Below are 14,508 nucleotides of genomic sequence, written 5' to 3' on the forward strand. Positions count from 1 at the left end.
ATGGAGCTACCACAAGCAGAGAGAATAGCTGAACATGTCGGCTTTCAAATTGTAGCATGTACATTGGTTAGAAACACCTCTGGGACCATCCAACACAGGTTCTGCAGAGCATAATGAGAGCAAAATGAAGAACACAAAACAATGTGTGACTTACAAAACGCCCACTAACCCCAAAGGACAGGCACACATACCCCCCCAAAGACAAACTGTCATACAACATGACGTACAAGAGAGCAAAAACAGCAATGTAGGCAGAACTAAAACAGCTTGCATGTGCTGAAAGAGATTATTAATGCATTAACTTTTTAAGGTGATAATTAATAGAATTAATCAAGAACACAGAATGCATGTACCCCAGGTTGTTTAGTCATATTATCCTCATCCACAGACAAGCGAGACTCAAGAACAATGGAGTAGTATTTTCATTACATAAATTGTGCAGATCAAAAGTGCATTTTTCAAATTTAATACAGTTGTCCCATTTTTGCTTTCATTATCACAGCACTGAAGCGGTTGACTGACATCAGCAACATTTTCAATGATCCACAGAGCATCTTGAAGCTGGAAAATCTGACCCTTTGCACAAAGAAATTCACATGGTCAGATTTATGAGTGACTGAGAAATTGTCACTATTTTATTGACAACCATGATTATTGAACGAAGCATGTGATGATGATGATGATGATGATGGTGACTAACCTGTTGAGGTCTCTGTGAATGATTGGTTGGATCAGATTGTGCAGAGAATTCATGGCCTTAACTACATCAATAGCAATGATGAGCATGGACTGCAGATCGATGATTCTAGATGTGAAGACATAATTAAATGAACACCTCCTTACTCACCACTGATCAATACACAAACATCATTCCAACTCAAACAGATCAATGAGATGATGATCACCTTAAACTGCACGTGGAGCACTAAGTAGAAATCAGATGCTTAATGGAATTGATGTAGGTCCTAAAAACAGATCCTAGATTGCTTCAGATTTCTTTCTCTTATAGTTACGTTCTAGTCAGGACTCCAACTTTTTTGAAAATGGCCCTATTCATGCCCTTAACGTCGAGTTCCACCAATTAGAAAAGTTGCTGTTACTGTGGAAATGGGAATTGCAACACTAACCACCCACTTTCACATAACAATGCAAGTGACATTTTAGACTGCTTGATAAATCAGCAGCATTTATTTTAAATATAAATTTTTTGTATACATATATGTATCTGACTTTGAGCAGTGTGTGTTTGCATGGTACCTGTGGAAAGGTTATGGCATTTCTCTTTGTATACATGATGTGGACAATAAGGAAAAACAAGCAAAAAGCTCTTATCGTTTAATTACAACTATCTTATTGCGGCACCTTCCTGTCAGGTATTGGTAAGGGAGGAACTCAGGTGCAGACAGGGATTCTCAAACAAAGGGTTTATTACAAAAAGGGGAAAACAAAACCCACGAGGGGGAAAACACGGAGCAAGGTAAAGACTAAATAACTAAAACAGGACTGGACTGACAAGATAAACAAGGACTCTAAATACTAACAATAAACAAACACTCACGGTAATACAAACACTTCTTAAGGAACAATCACAGGTACACAAATCACAATGAACCGACGCAAGACAGAGCACACTAGGAGATCTAAATAGGGGGAACAATCAAGACACGACAGGTGGCACAGATGGGACAATCAAGACACGACTAGGTTAACAAGGGGGGCGGGGCAAGGGAACGAGACAACACAAGCACATGGCCCAAAGACAAGGCCATGCGCTTGTACACAAAACAAGGGTCTGTCATGATCCTGCCTCAAGACTAGGAAAAAATCAAGGACACGAGGGCAGGATCATGACAGAACCCCTCCCTTAAGGAGCGGCTTCCAGACGCTCCTCAAGGGAACATCAAACACGGGACATGACTGACATGACAGACTGGGACACAGACACAAACCAACAAGACATGACTAATAATAACAAAGGCAAACATGAAAACACAATGGCAGGGTTAGGGTGACATAACAAAAAAAACAAACAGGGAAGGGGAGGGGGCGGCACCACAAAGTTCATGGGGGACAGACCAGGGCGGGTGGGTGGGGTAGGAATCTTAGGAGGACAGGACAAAGGCTGACGACGGGGGGTACGGGCAGGTCTGGGTGGTGAGGGGCGGGGAGGGGTCTCGGAACAACTGACCGGGGGCATGACGGGAGCAGACAAGGGACGCGGGGCAACACTTACGGGACGCGGGGCAAGACTTACGGGACGCGGGGAGACGACATCTACTGGACACGGGGGGACAACAGGACACGGGGCCACATCAACGGGACACGGGGCCACATCAACGGGACACGGGGAGACAACGGCTGGACACGGGGAGACAACGGCTGGACACGGGGCCACAACGGCTGGACACGGGGAGACAACGGCTGGACACGGGGAGACAACGGCTGGACACGGGGAGACAACGGCTGGACACGGGGAGACAACGGCTGGACACGGGGAGACAACGGCTGGACACGGGGAGACAACGGCTGGACACTTAGGACTTCTGGGGACAGGGTCAGGGGACAAAACAGGACTGACGGGGACTTCTAAAATTTGGACAAGACGGGACAAATAATCAGAAAAGGCTTTAGCAGCCAGGACAATTGGCATCTCCTTACGAGATGAGACAGACTGTACAAGAGTCTTTGCTGCAGAGTCGGCCGCGGCTCTCTCCTCCGCTCTCACGACTGCAGCTCTCTTTGCCGGCTCGGGCACGCCAGCTCTCTCCGCTGCTGGCACGGGCACGCCAGCTCTCTCCGCTGCTGGCACGGGCACGCCAGCTCTCTCCGCTGCTGGCTCAGGCACGCTCACCGCTGCTGGCTCGGGCACGCCCACCGCTGCTGGCTCAGGCACGCCCACCGCTGCTGGCTCAGGCACGCCCACCGCTGCTGGCTCGGGCGGAGACAGGGTCACAGGACCGGCAGGCCCCCTCTTCCTCCTCTTCCTCCTTGGGCGCGGTGCAGAGGCTACAGCTGGGTCAGAGGCGGGTTGGGGGAGTTTGGTCTCGGACAGGGCAGTCTCGGACGCCGAAGACTCAGAAGTTGACTCCCATGAAAACCGTCTCCCTCGTTTCATGGGGAGACTGCTGGCTGAGGAGGGCACCTCAGGACTCTGGGAGGGGCTTGCCTGACCCCCCAGGGTTGCCACGGCCAGGACACGACCCTCCGGGATCGCCGGCAGCTGGGTAGGTGGGGACCTCTGGGGCTCCTCCTCTCGCCCGCTCACTCCGGAACGACCTCCCCTGGTCCCCCGGAACACCACAAGGCGAGAGCCCTCAAAACAATCTCGCTGGCTGGCTGATGCCATCCAGCATTGCCTCCTGTCTGCTGAGTTCCTTGGTGGTCGGTTCATTCTGTCAGGTATTGGTAAGGGAGGAACTCAGGTGCAGACAGGGATTCTCAAACAAAGGGTTTATTACAAAAAGGGGAAAACAAAACCCACGAGGGGGAAAATACGGAGCAAGGTAAAGACTAAATAACTAAAACAGGACTGGACTGACAAGATAAACAAGGACTCTAAATACTAACAATAAACAAACACTCACGGTAATACAAACACTTCTTAAGGAACAATCACAGAGTGGAACAATCACAATCACAGGTACACAAATCACAATGAACCGACGCAAGACAGAGCACACTAGGAGATCTAAATAGGGGGAACAATCAAGACACGACAGGTGGCACAGATGGGACAATCAAGACTAGGTTAACAAGGGGGGCGGGGCAAGGGAACGAGACAACACAAGCACATGGCCCAAAGACAAGGCCATGCGCTTGTACACAAAACAAGGGTCTGTCATGATCCTGCCTCAAGACTAGGAAAAATCAAGGACACGAGGGCAGGATCATGACACTTCCTTTGTAGACCTTTCCAAAGGAACCTACAGTTGCAGTGTTTTAGTGGATTAGGTTTTAATGGGGGACTCAGAGAGAGCTTTGACCTCCTTCATATTTCATATGACGTTTAAATTTGTCATATTCATCAATCTCTTAACCTTTAGCAAAACCTTTAACCTTCAGTTTTGAATCTCGCTGGGTCTCTCGCGAGAAGTAAATCAAATTTGCTTTGTATTGCAAGGCCATGATTGGCTGTTCACCAGTGATGTCACATTTTCATGTGCACACGCTCCACAAACTCAGGATCAAAGCCTGAGTTGACAAAGAAGGTTGATGAACAGCATCATGGTACCAACAAAGCCAGATTGGAGAGGTTTGGTTTTGTCAATTCAAATCTAATCCTGTAACTCTGAATTTGTTCAGCTACCATCATGGTACAGGCCCCTGCACCACTTCAAGCTTTCCATTGTAGCAGGCTCTGATAGGGAATATGAGACTCAGATCACAATCACTATAACTGCTCTCCAGACTCCAGATCATTCACTTCCACTTCAGCCATTTCACCTTGTGTTGTGTGGGATTCACTTCTCAGGTGAACTCACGGGTGGAGAGGTGTGTCACCATAGATGCTGACAGAGTGCGGCTGTATGTCAAAGGTGCCCTGCAGAAGTAAACAGACAACCTCTTGGTGTCCAAATGGAGAGCTGAAATGAAGGAGAACATGGTCATCGTTGTCTTGAGCATTGACTGTTTAGGAGAGATAGGCTTTAAAAGAATAGTTCACAAAAATGTTAACATGACCCTCAGGCATAGATCTAAGATCTAGATGAGTTAGTTTCTTCATCGGAACAGATTCAGTATTTTTTTTTTAAGAAATTTATAAAAACTCTTAATAGAGGACTCAAGCCGGAAGCCAGGAAGCAATGGTTTAAGGCAAAAAAATAAATAATAACAATAAATTCTTATTATGGATTTTTTGTTATAAACATACAGATTTTCACTTCTCAATATATTAACTGATGGACTGTAGTGGTTTATGATGATTTTATCAGTTATTTGAACTCTCAATTTGAAAAGAACACAGCATTTGGGAATATTATTAACCCTTGACTGACCTTGAATGCAGCCAGGTGCAGTGCAGTGAATCCATTCTGGGAAATCTGGATGGATGCAGACCTTTCAGCCATTTGGTTCCTGATGTGAACTTTATTCCCTGATAGCAAAAAAGAAAATGGCTTGAATTATAGGAAAGTACCAAAACAATCTGAAGGTAAGGAATCAAGAAAATCAACAGGGGGAAATTTGCTCCTACAAAGTAAATTAAATATAATTTCATTGTGAAATGTTAGTAATTCAACATGAGTACATTGGAATGAATCATATATAACGTTCTAAATTAACATCATTGCATTATAGCAGTTAACGTTCAACATGTTTCAGCTCGAACTCCACATATGCAGCAGAGATGTAGCGATAATTCAGATTGACTTTATTAAATGCTTCATCTGAGCTGTATCAAAAATGCATAAAACAGATCTCAACATTTATTCTTTCCTCAGTTGCGTTATTAAAATAGAAGGCCACACATTAAGCCACATTTGTAAACACTAAATAATAGTACACTACAAAACAGGCCGTCTGAAAACCTAGTTTCAGTCCGTCTCACCTGAAAACATGTTTGAGTTCCTTGAACTCCTTTCTCATTCATTTTCAAGTGTTCCTCCAGTCTCTCAATTATAACAGCATATGACTCTCTCTTTCTTTTTCAACTCGCCTAAAGCAAAACAATGTAGAATCAAGACCACAACATGGACATGATAATACAATTTACAAGAATCCAAGAACAATATTTACTCACTGTCAGTGAAGACTGTAAATGTCAACAAGGATTAAAAGACTAAATTATTAAATTATATTGTATAATAACAACAGCTGAATGAATGAACTGAACTAATCAAACAGCCAGCTGAAGAAACTTAATGTTTACTGTTCAGGTTTGAGTGGGTCTTTTGTACAACTTTTGTACACGGTTAGTTGGAGGGAAAGTCTCATGCAGTGGTAACAAAATGCTTTGGCACAATAGAGAAAAGTCCGATAAGGGATCACAGCCCCTGCTAAAAATACATCAACCTCGGTGTGGAACGTGTGTCAACAATGACAGCTGACCTCTCTAAGGATCTGAACCTATTACAGGGTGAGGTCACGGTCGATTTCTCTCTTCAGACAACAGCTGCATCAAGACTCATCTTTCTTTATCTTTCGTTCTCTGAACTTGGATGTGACTCTGTGTTCTATAAAGGAAATGCACTACCATTCAGAATTTGGGGTCAGTAAGATTTGCATTTGTGTTTTTTGGAAAGAAGTTAATACTTGTAAGCAAGGATGCATTCCACTGACAGTAAAATAAAACAGAAAATCTTAAACTTTCTGCTAAAACATATCACAATTTCCACCAACATATAAGAAATGTTTCCTCCACAACAAAGTTTAAAATGGGTAAATTAAGGAAATATTATAATGATAATTGTGTATGAGGTTACGCACATGATTTTTACTTCATCATGTCTTAATAGGTGTTTTGTGAAGATGCTCCAAGTAAGATAAATATTTAAATATAACAGAAGGAATAACTCTCCACACACAAATTTAAATTGTTCCAACACAAATTTAATAAATAAACATGTCTGAAAAAAATAAAAAAATAAAATAAACACTGAATTGAGAAACACTGACATTGGCGCAAATAGCCTTGTGGGCAGCAGGATTTTCCTAATCCTGTCCCACCTCAATTCTTGTCTTATCTAATAAAAGCAAAAATGGCAAAAAAAAAATAAAAATTATTTGGTACAACCAGTTAGTGAATACTTGCTAAAACAGTTTCTATTGCAAACAAAGATCTTAATGGCAGCTTTAGTGATGCATGACTTTACTATCTGCCAATTGGCTCTTTTATTCAGAAGGAGGGACTTATTCCACCATATTGCATGTTGCACTTTCTCCCATTCGCAGCAGTGTGAGTGCATTGTCTTGGTATTTCTATAGTGTTTGTTATGGGCAATTTAAGAGTTTCATCACATGGCTCAACATGCGTACATTTTTGACAAGGTGGATAATCTGTACGAACTCACTCATACGAATTTGTGAAAAATGTGGTGGCAAATTCATAGTAATTTTGTAAGATTCCGAACTCCTAATTCATACCAATCTCATACGATTGCTCAGATTTAGAAAAAAACTGTGTGTGAAAACTGCTATCAAATCAATTTAGTAAAAACTACTTTGAAGACATGGCCTCAGTACTTACAAGGCTTTGCCTTTGCTGAGCAGCATTCACGATTAAATTATTGATCATTTATGCTCAGACAGAATGACTTGAATTAACCCTAAGAATGTCTTCATAAAGTTCTTTCCTAAATTTCAGCATTTCCTCCAGGTTCTTGTTCTGCAGAGTTTCTTGTAAAGAGGTTAGTGTGGCTTTTTTTGGTAGTGCGAAACTAGTTCCACTATCCAGTGCCTTCAGCATCCCCAGTGACATCACAAATGAATCCTTTAGATTGGAGCACACTGGGAAAATGCAGGCGTTCCACAAACTACACATAGATGTGTCTCCCGAGAACCTGACCTTCTCAGGAAACAAACCCCAGAGTCCAACACAGTCCTCCAGATTAACCTTAAACAAACTCAATGCTTTCATATGAGCAGGACTGGATACACTTTTCTTCAAATCATCTTTAACACCAAAAACCACAGTCACAAAACCCGTTTTTCCATCCAGGTTTACAGATAAAGAGTGGATGAAGGTGTCACTTGGCACGGTAAGATCCGTGTCTATCCAGCAGCCACTGATGATAGATCTACTTCCGACTTTAACTCTAGCATCCAGTCTGGAGTATTCCACAACACTGCCCTGGGACATGCTCACACTGGGATCCAGGATGCTGTGCGACACGCAAACTCTAGTTCTCTCCGATGGCTCCAAGTCGCACACACTGAAGGCAGCAGAGAGCAGGCCGAGTTCTGCTCTGAGACAGGGGTCCGTGCTGAAGTGGAACAAGTATTCCTCTGTGGTGCCGACATGATAAAACTTGGAGTTGTTCAACAGGATGACGTTGAGTGGCGTGCCTTTGAGACGGTGGAAAATCTTTCTGCGAATCTCAACGAGACCGATTTCCTTCGTCGTGACGTTGGCAGTGTTTTCTGTGTAATCCACAGTAGCTCTTCGCCCCAGGGCTTGAAGAAAGTCTCCATAGGCATCGATTTCACATGTCAGAGGGCTGATTTCACGGAACAGGGTCAGCAGGGTCATGGCAGTCCCGTAATCAAAATAGTAAGTGCTGTCAGTGTAAACAAACTCCTCTCCTTCCCTCTCGCATACGGCGTTGCATTTGAACATCTTTTCAATGCTTGGTTTGTGCAGAAACTGAGAGCAAGTTCTGTATTCCATATCACAAATTCTGGGCATATGTGCTGGTTCGAGAACAAAAACTCCATGAGTGGTACCAACAGAGAGAGGGGAGGGATGTGCTAAGGCAGTAAAACCTGACTTATCAAACACCACACTCTCTTGGTCAGAAACACTGTAGAGCTCTATATCATCAGCACAGGTAACCAGCATCCCCGGCTTCATGTTTGAGGGGAAATCCACATAAATTGCAAGTTTGAGCTCCAGCATTTGATATAAAGGGTTTCCCAGGGGCACAGCTGTGAGTATTTTACCAAGGGCACTGGCACTGGGCAAACGTTGACTGAATCCTCCTGCAAATATATATAAAAAAATGCATAGATAAATGAGTACATTTTAACAAATGTATACAATTTATATATCCGAGATTTCTCCGCCTTCCCAAGAAGACTATTAGACAGCTGCAGCTCATCCAGAACACTGCTGCTAGAATTCTGACTAGAACCAGGAAATCTGAACATAACACACCAGTCCTCGGGTCCTTACATTGGCTTCCAGTTACATTTAGGATTGATTTTAAAGTACTTTAACTCATTTATAAATCACTCAATGGGACCTAAACACACTGCAGATATGCTCACTGAATATAAACCTAACAGACCACTCAGATCATGAGGATACCACGGGTTCACACAAAACAAGGAGAGTACGCTTTTAGCTGTAATGCCACCCACAGTTGGAACCAGTTTCCAGAAGAGATCAGATGTGCTAAAAAATAAGCCACATTTAAAACCAGACTCAAAACTTGTATGTTTAGCTGTGCATTTATTGAATGAGCACTGTGCTACACCTGAACTGTTTGTACTGTATTTTATATATGATCATTTTCTATTTTTACATTTTAAATGCATAGAAATAAACTTGCCTTTTCAACTTTCTATTCATCATAGAATCCTGAAAAGATATGTAACAAAGTTTTCAAAAAATATTAAGCAGCATAACTGTTTTCATACATTGATAATTTCTTGACAACCAAATAAGTACATCTGTATGATTTCTGAAGGATCATGTGACACTGAAGACTGAAGTAACGTACGCTGAAAATGTATCTTAAACTTATATCAAAAATATACATAACAGAAACAGTCATTTTGAAATGTAATACTTTTTTTTTTTCCTTTTTCTTTTACTGTATTTTATGAATAAATGCAGCCTTGACAAATACAGCTCATTTACAATTAACAAAATGCATGAATGAGGTTTGGTGAATATTACAAAGATTAATATAGTACCTGCATGAATAAGGATGACTTTAAATCCTGACAGTGACTTGCCATATTTATCATGTAGACACTGCAGCGAATGTAAAGTTGATCCACCATTACCTGTATGTTCAGATGAAGAAACAACTCTTAAAAATGTACTTAAACAATTTTTTTATATTTTTATATATATATCTCACCAATCTTGCATCCTGGAGGATCTGCAAACACATGATAGTTAATGCCAAGAGGCAGTTCTTTCCTCTCCAGTTTCTCATTTATCTGAATTTGATAAGCAGACCTCTGGTCCTCATCCACTGAAGTGATGACCACAAGATCCCAGAATACATCAGACTGAACTTTTTTACCTGTGTATGGGAAATAAACAACTTTTACTCCGCTTAGAAACCCTCATGAGCAGAAAATATTCTCAGCAACAAAAGTAGAGAAAAGTACTACAGTAATACCATGTTTATTTGGACATGTAGTAAATACCATGGTATGGGATTGAGACAATCGCTCAGCAGCAATCAACAAGTCAAGCAGCTGTAAAAACAGAAAAGTCTAAAGATGTAACGGAAGCTTTACCTCTTATTTGTTTGAATTTTTCAAGTTTGTCCTTGGTGGATTTTTGCAGATGGATGTTAAAACGCTCTGCCATTGTGAGAATCTGACCAGTAAAATCTGTCTAAATCACTACGCTAACATCTGGCACTTTTAATAAACCACAAATATGAACCAAAAACAGGACATCGATAACAGATGTTATTTGGCGTTTTTAAAAAAATACCTAAACCCGTTAGATATGTCCCGTAACCTGTGTACACATAAGCACTTCCGGGTTCCAGTCACGTGACACACAATCTCTGACGTCCATACATAGTACTCTCCATCGAATAATATACATTAAACTGAATTAATTATTCATAACTTTCAAACTCCCGACACAAAGCTATTCGTTTTATTTGTAAAGTGGTGTGAGTGGTTTTCAAAGAAAATGTTGTTGAGAAGCTCCTTATATTTCCAACCAATGTTGTCATAGCAACTTTTATCTTGGAATCACTCGGCCAACAAAAGAATACAGTTGAGAGCCAGACACAAAACCATGGTAAGAACAAACTAAAGAGCAGGTTGAGAATTTGAACAGTTTAGTTTTTGTGAAATATGCAAATATTAGGGATTAAACTATGATAATGAACTGGTGACGGTAGCCCTACCTCAATATATTTTTATGATATGTTAAAAAAAATGTTTTCTTCAAAAAATGGAAGAGATGAATTTCACAAAGATGTGAAGATTGTTTCTCTGGAGGGATACTGGGCCTATTTGGTAAACTGCTCTCAGTCTCTCATACTGGATCATGGCTGCTGGACATCAGAGAGTGGGAAAGACCTGAAGGACATTATAATGGTCAGATTGAGCAGTTTGCTTTTAAAGAGTCTGGATCAGATTGGATCTTGCAGAGCACTGCGAATTTGCTTCTTGGCGGACAACTTTCTGACCAGGATCGAAGCTCTGATGGAATGCACTCGCTTGGTGAAGTTGGATCTGAAAGGAAATCAGGTATTCATTTCATTTGCTGCCCTGAATATTTGAGTCAAATCACTAACAGTCATCTTTCTGCTCAGATTGTTCAGCTCCCCGATGCTTCATGTTGGAGTCATCTGAAAGAATTGCAGCTTCTATATCTACACGACAACAACATGTCAACTTGGAACAATATTAAAGGCCTGTCTGGCTGTTTAAACCTGACTGCTTTAACTCTCTGTGACACCCCGCTCAGTTTAAAGAAGAGTTACAGACACTGTCTGATCAACAGTATATGGTCACTGAAGGCCTTGGACAACTTTGTTATCTCTGATGAGGAAATCATTCAAAACTGGTCTCTTCCTATTCGATTCAAGGCCATGAATCAACACTTTTATGTCAGTTTGTACCAAACTATAAAGTCGGTTAGTGCTCATTATTTATCCTGGTCTTCGTTTGTTGTGTTTACTGCTATGTCTAAGTGCAAAAAAATAAAAACAACAACATATTTTGATGTTTTCTTTTTCCTCAGGATTCATTTGAGACAGAGATGAAAGCAACATATAAAATAATTTCTGACATAAACAGGATTCAGGCTGTTTATTCCCCTACACTAATTATACAGCGCTGGATTCGAGGTCATTTAATTAGAAAAAGTCTTGGGTAAATATTTTGAATTTTTTTATGTCTTGACATTTGCTATGGAACGTTTTATGCTTATTTTGTTCACTATAGTACAAATACAGTTACTTATTGATAAAGATATTATTTGGGATTTTTGGTTTTAAGAGGATTTCTTCATTGTCAGGCTTTGCAGTACAAAGAAACCGATAACGTCTGAGAAACCATTCATTTCCATGCCTTTGAGCACAGAAATTGACCAGGTACAATCCCAGTCTCAGAAAACAATGGAGGAAGACACAGATGACCACCCTGAACTAGTATGTACTATATTGGACTGATATATATATATTACAATTCAGAGGCTTGGGTTCAGTAATTTTAAAAAATGTTATATTTGATCACTTATTGCATCAAAAAGACAATAAAAACTATAATATTGTGAAACATTATTATAATTTAAAATAATAAATATTGTTCATTCTAATATGTTGATTTGATGCACAGGAAACATTTCTTAATATCATTGTTGAAAACAGTGCTGCTTTTTTCAGGATTCTTTGATAAAGAAAGTTTAAAAAACATCATTAAATTTAAATATAAATGTTTTGTGGTTTTGTAACATTATAGATGTCTAATATATATATATATATATATATATTTATATATATATAAATATATATATATATATATATATATATATATATATATATATATATATAAGCAAAGCATTTAGGTTATTTGAAATGCTCATGTGCAGTATTCTAAAATGTAGTTTTATGTTTCTCAACAAAAGAAAAATGAAGAGAGAAAAACAGAGATCCAAAGACTTCATGTGAACCTTGACAAACTGATGCAAACTGGCTACCCAGAGGTATTGTGACAGTATATAAATACTGATATAAACAATATATATCAGTAAAAAATATATATATATCATAAAAAATATAAACACTGTACAATCTAAAAAATAATGGGTTGCTCAGTAACAAAATAATAAATAAATTGATGCAACTGTTTGGGTGAGTTTTTTACTTCATGACAACATGTAAAGAAATTATGTTCAACCAAAAAGTGCACTGAGAGGAACAGTCATTGCTGATTACATTCATGTAGTCTACTCTTCAGCATGAAATGTAATGTCAAAAACTGACAAAACATGACAAAAGCTCCTTTAAATGTCAAATATAACATTTCCCTTAAAAACTGCTAAATTCAACACTCATTCTCCTTATCTAGTTCTATGCAAAGTATGCTGGGAACTAGATCTCAACTGCACAAAAATTAACAAGACAATTTTATTGATTATTGATTATTGCTAAAACTACATCAGTTAACACAGAAATTTGAGTTTACATACAATATTAAGTTCATATTAACAACATTATTATGTCAACAAAACTCATTAAAATAATGTTGGCAACTTAGAAGTTTTAATGAAATTAATTTGATTAATTTTATTTTACTTGCAACCATACATTTATTAATTTTGGTAACAGGTGCATTGAAATTTTTGCATTTCATTTTTTAGGGTGTATCTAAATGTAGACTGTTCACTTTGTAACTTTTACACATATTATACAGAATGCTGCAAGTGTTAAATCAAAGGACAGTCAACAAGAAATAAAAGCACCATGCAACACTCCTCAGTGCAGTCAAAGTCTGAAATCTAAGGCCCATCTAAACACACTTGACCCAGGTACAACAGAAGTTTTTTACTTTAGTTAGCTTTTTGATAGATGTGATTCACTGAATACTTGTTCTGCGTAGATATCAGTGTGACTGCTGAGGTCTGTAATGAAGAAACTGAAGAAGGAACCTTTCGTGTTTTGGGACTAAAAGCTTTGGTCCACCAGAGTGAGCCACTGAGTGACATGTTGTGGTCCCGTAAAGCTGCAGGACAGGACGTACGTGAGGCCATCAGCCATTTTCACACTCAGAGACCAGGTCCACAGCCACACTCTTCTGCAACTATTCCAGGGAAGCGCCTGATTGGCTGTTGCCATGACAAAATCAGCCTCACCCCCTTCGAAGTCATTGAAAGAGTCCATCAAGCATTTGATAAAGCCAGAATGCAGAGACACCTTGAAGAGAAGGTAACGGAGCGCCAGATAGACCGTGAAGTAGCCAAGGGCCGCCGAGACATCTTTACAGAAGCTCGAAGGACAGATATACGTCTGCGGCAGGAGCGGGAACGAGTGGATATGGAGAAAACTCTTACTCTACAGAGAGCCAAGCTGGAGCAGGACATCCATCATGCACGTCAGAAACATGCCCGCTTTTTGGAAGAGAAGAGGATGAGGATCCAGGAGCAAGAGATGGTTTGCAGTTTCAGCCAACAGCACAACTCTCTAGCGAGGGCCATGCTTAGATACCACACATGGAAACGTGGTAACCAGCAATGAATGCATGAATGTTTTTAACCAAACTCTCAGTTTAACATGACATTTACACATTGGTTAGTTAGAACCCTTTGTGTACACATTAGCTTCAAAAACAGAATATACTGCGCTATAGTATAGAATAGTCTAATAATATATTACAGTACTTAATAGAATATGTCTGCAAAGATTATATTATAGACATTGAGATCTGCTCCTCTTTTCAAAATGCAAAATTTCAAAAATATTGCATAACAGGACCCCCCCCCCCCCAAAGAAAAAAGTAAAACCTCCCCTAATACACAACCACCCCCATCCTTCAGGCACAAGTATTAAGAAACTAGTAGCCACCAACTTTACATAACAAGTAATTCCACATTATCTGGGTTATTATTCTTACATTCTTACTATTCTGGGTTATCTTTACACAAACACT

General features: G+C 40.1%; 2 protein-coding genes across 2 annotated transcripts; one reads left to right on the plus strand and one right to left on the minus strand.

The window, feature by feature from the left end:
• Positions 1–6,524: 6,524 nt before the first annotated feature.
• fpgt (fucose-1-phosphate guanylyltransferase) lies at positions 6,525–10,393 on the minus strand. Its single transcript, XM_026269321.1, has 4 exons — positions 10,132–10,393; positions 9,744–9,911; positions 9,574–9,666; positions 6,525–8,634 (listed from the first exon to the last, which is right to left on the minus strand). Exons 1-4 carry the CDS (start codon positions 10,202–10,204, stop codon positions 7,238–7,240), a joined length of 1,731 nt encoding a protein of 576 aa, XP_026125106.1. The 5' UTR covers positions 10,205–10,393; the 3' UTR covers positions 6,525–7,237.
• Positions 10,394–10,538: 145 nt separating this feature from the next.
• Positions 10,539–14,401, plus strand: LOC113107923 (leucine-rich repeat and IQ domain-containing protein 3-like). The gene is made up of 7 exons (XM_026270758.1): positions 10,539–11,106; positions 11,172–11,495; positions 11,603–11,733; positions 11,879–12,011; positions 12,488–12,565; positions 13,240–13,390; positions 13,462–14,401. Exons 1-7 carry the CDS (start codon positions 10,780–10,782, stop codon positions 14,094–14,096), a joined length of 1,779 nt encoding a protein of 592 aa, XP_026126543.1. The 5' UTR covers positions 10,539–10,779; the 3' UTR covers positions 14,097–14,401.
• Positions 14,402–14,508: the final 107 nt, after the last annotated feature.

Source organism: Carassius auratus, chromosome 8 (assembly GCF_003368295.1).
Source record: "Carassius auratus strain Wakin chromosome 8, ASM336829v1, whole genome shotgun sequence".
Classification (NCBI taxonomy): Eukaryota; Metazoa; Chordata; class Actinopteri; order Cypriniformes; family Cyprinidae; genus Carassius; species Carassius auratus.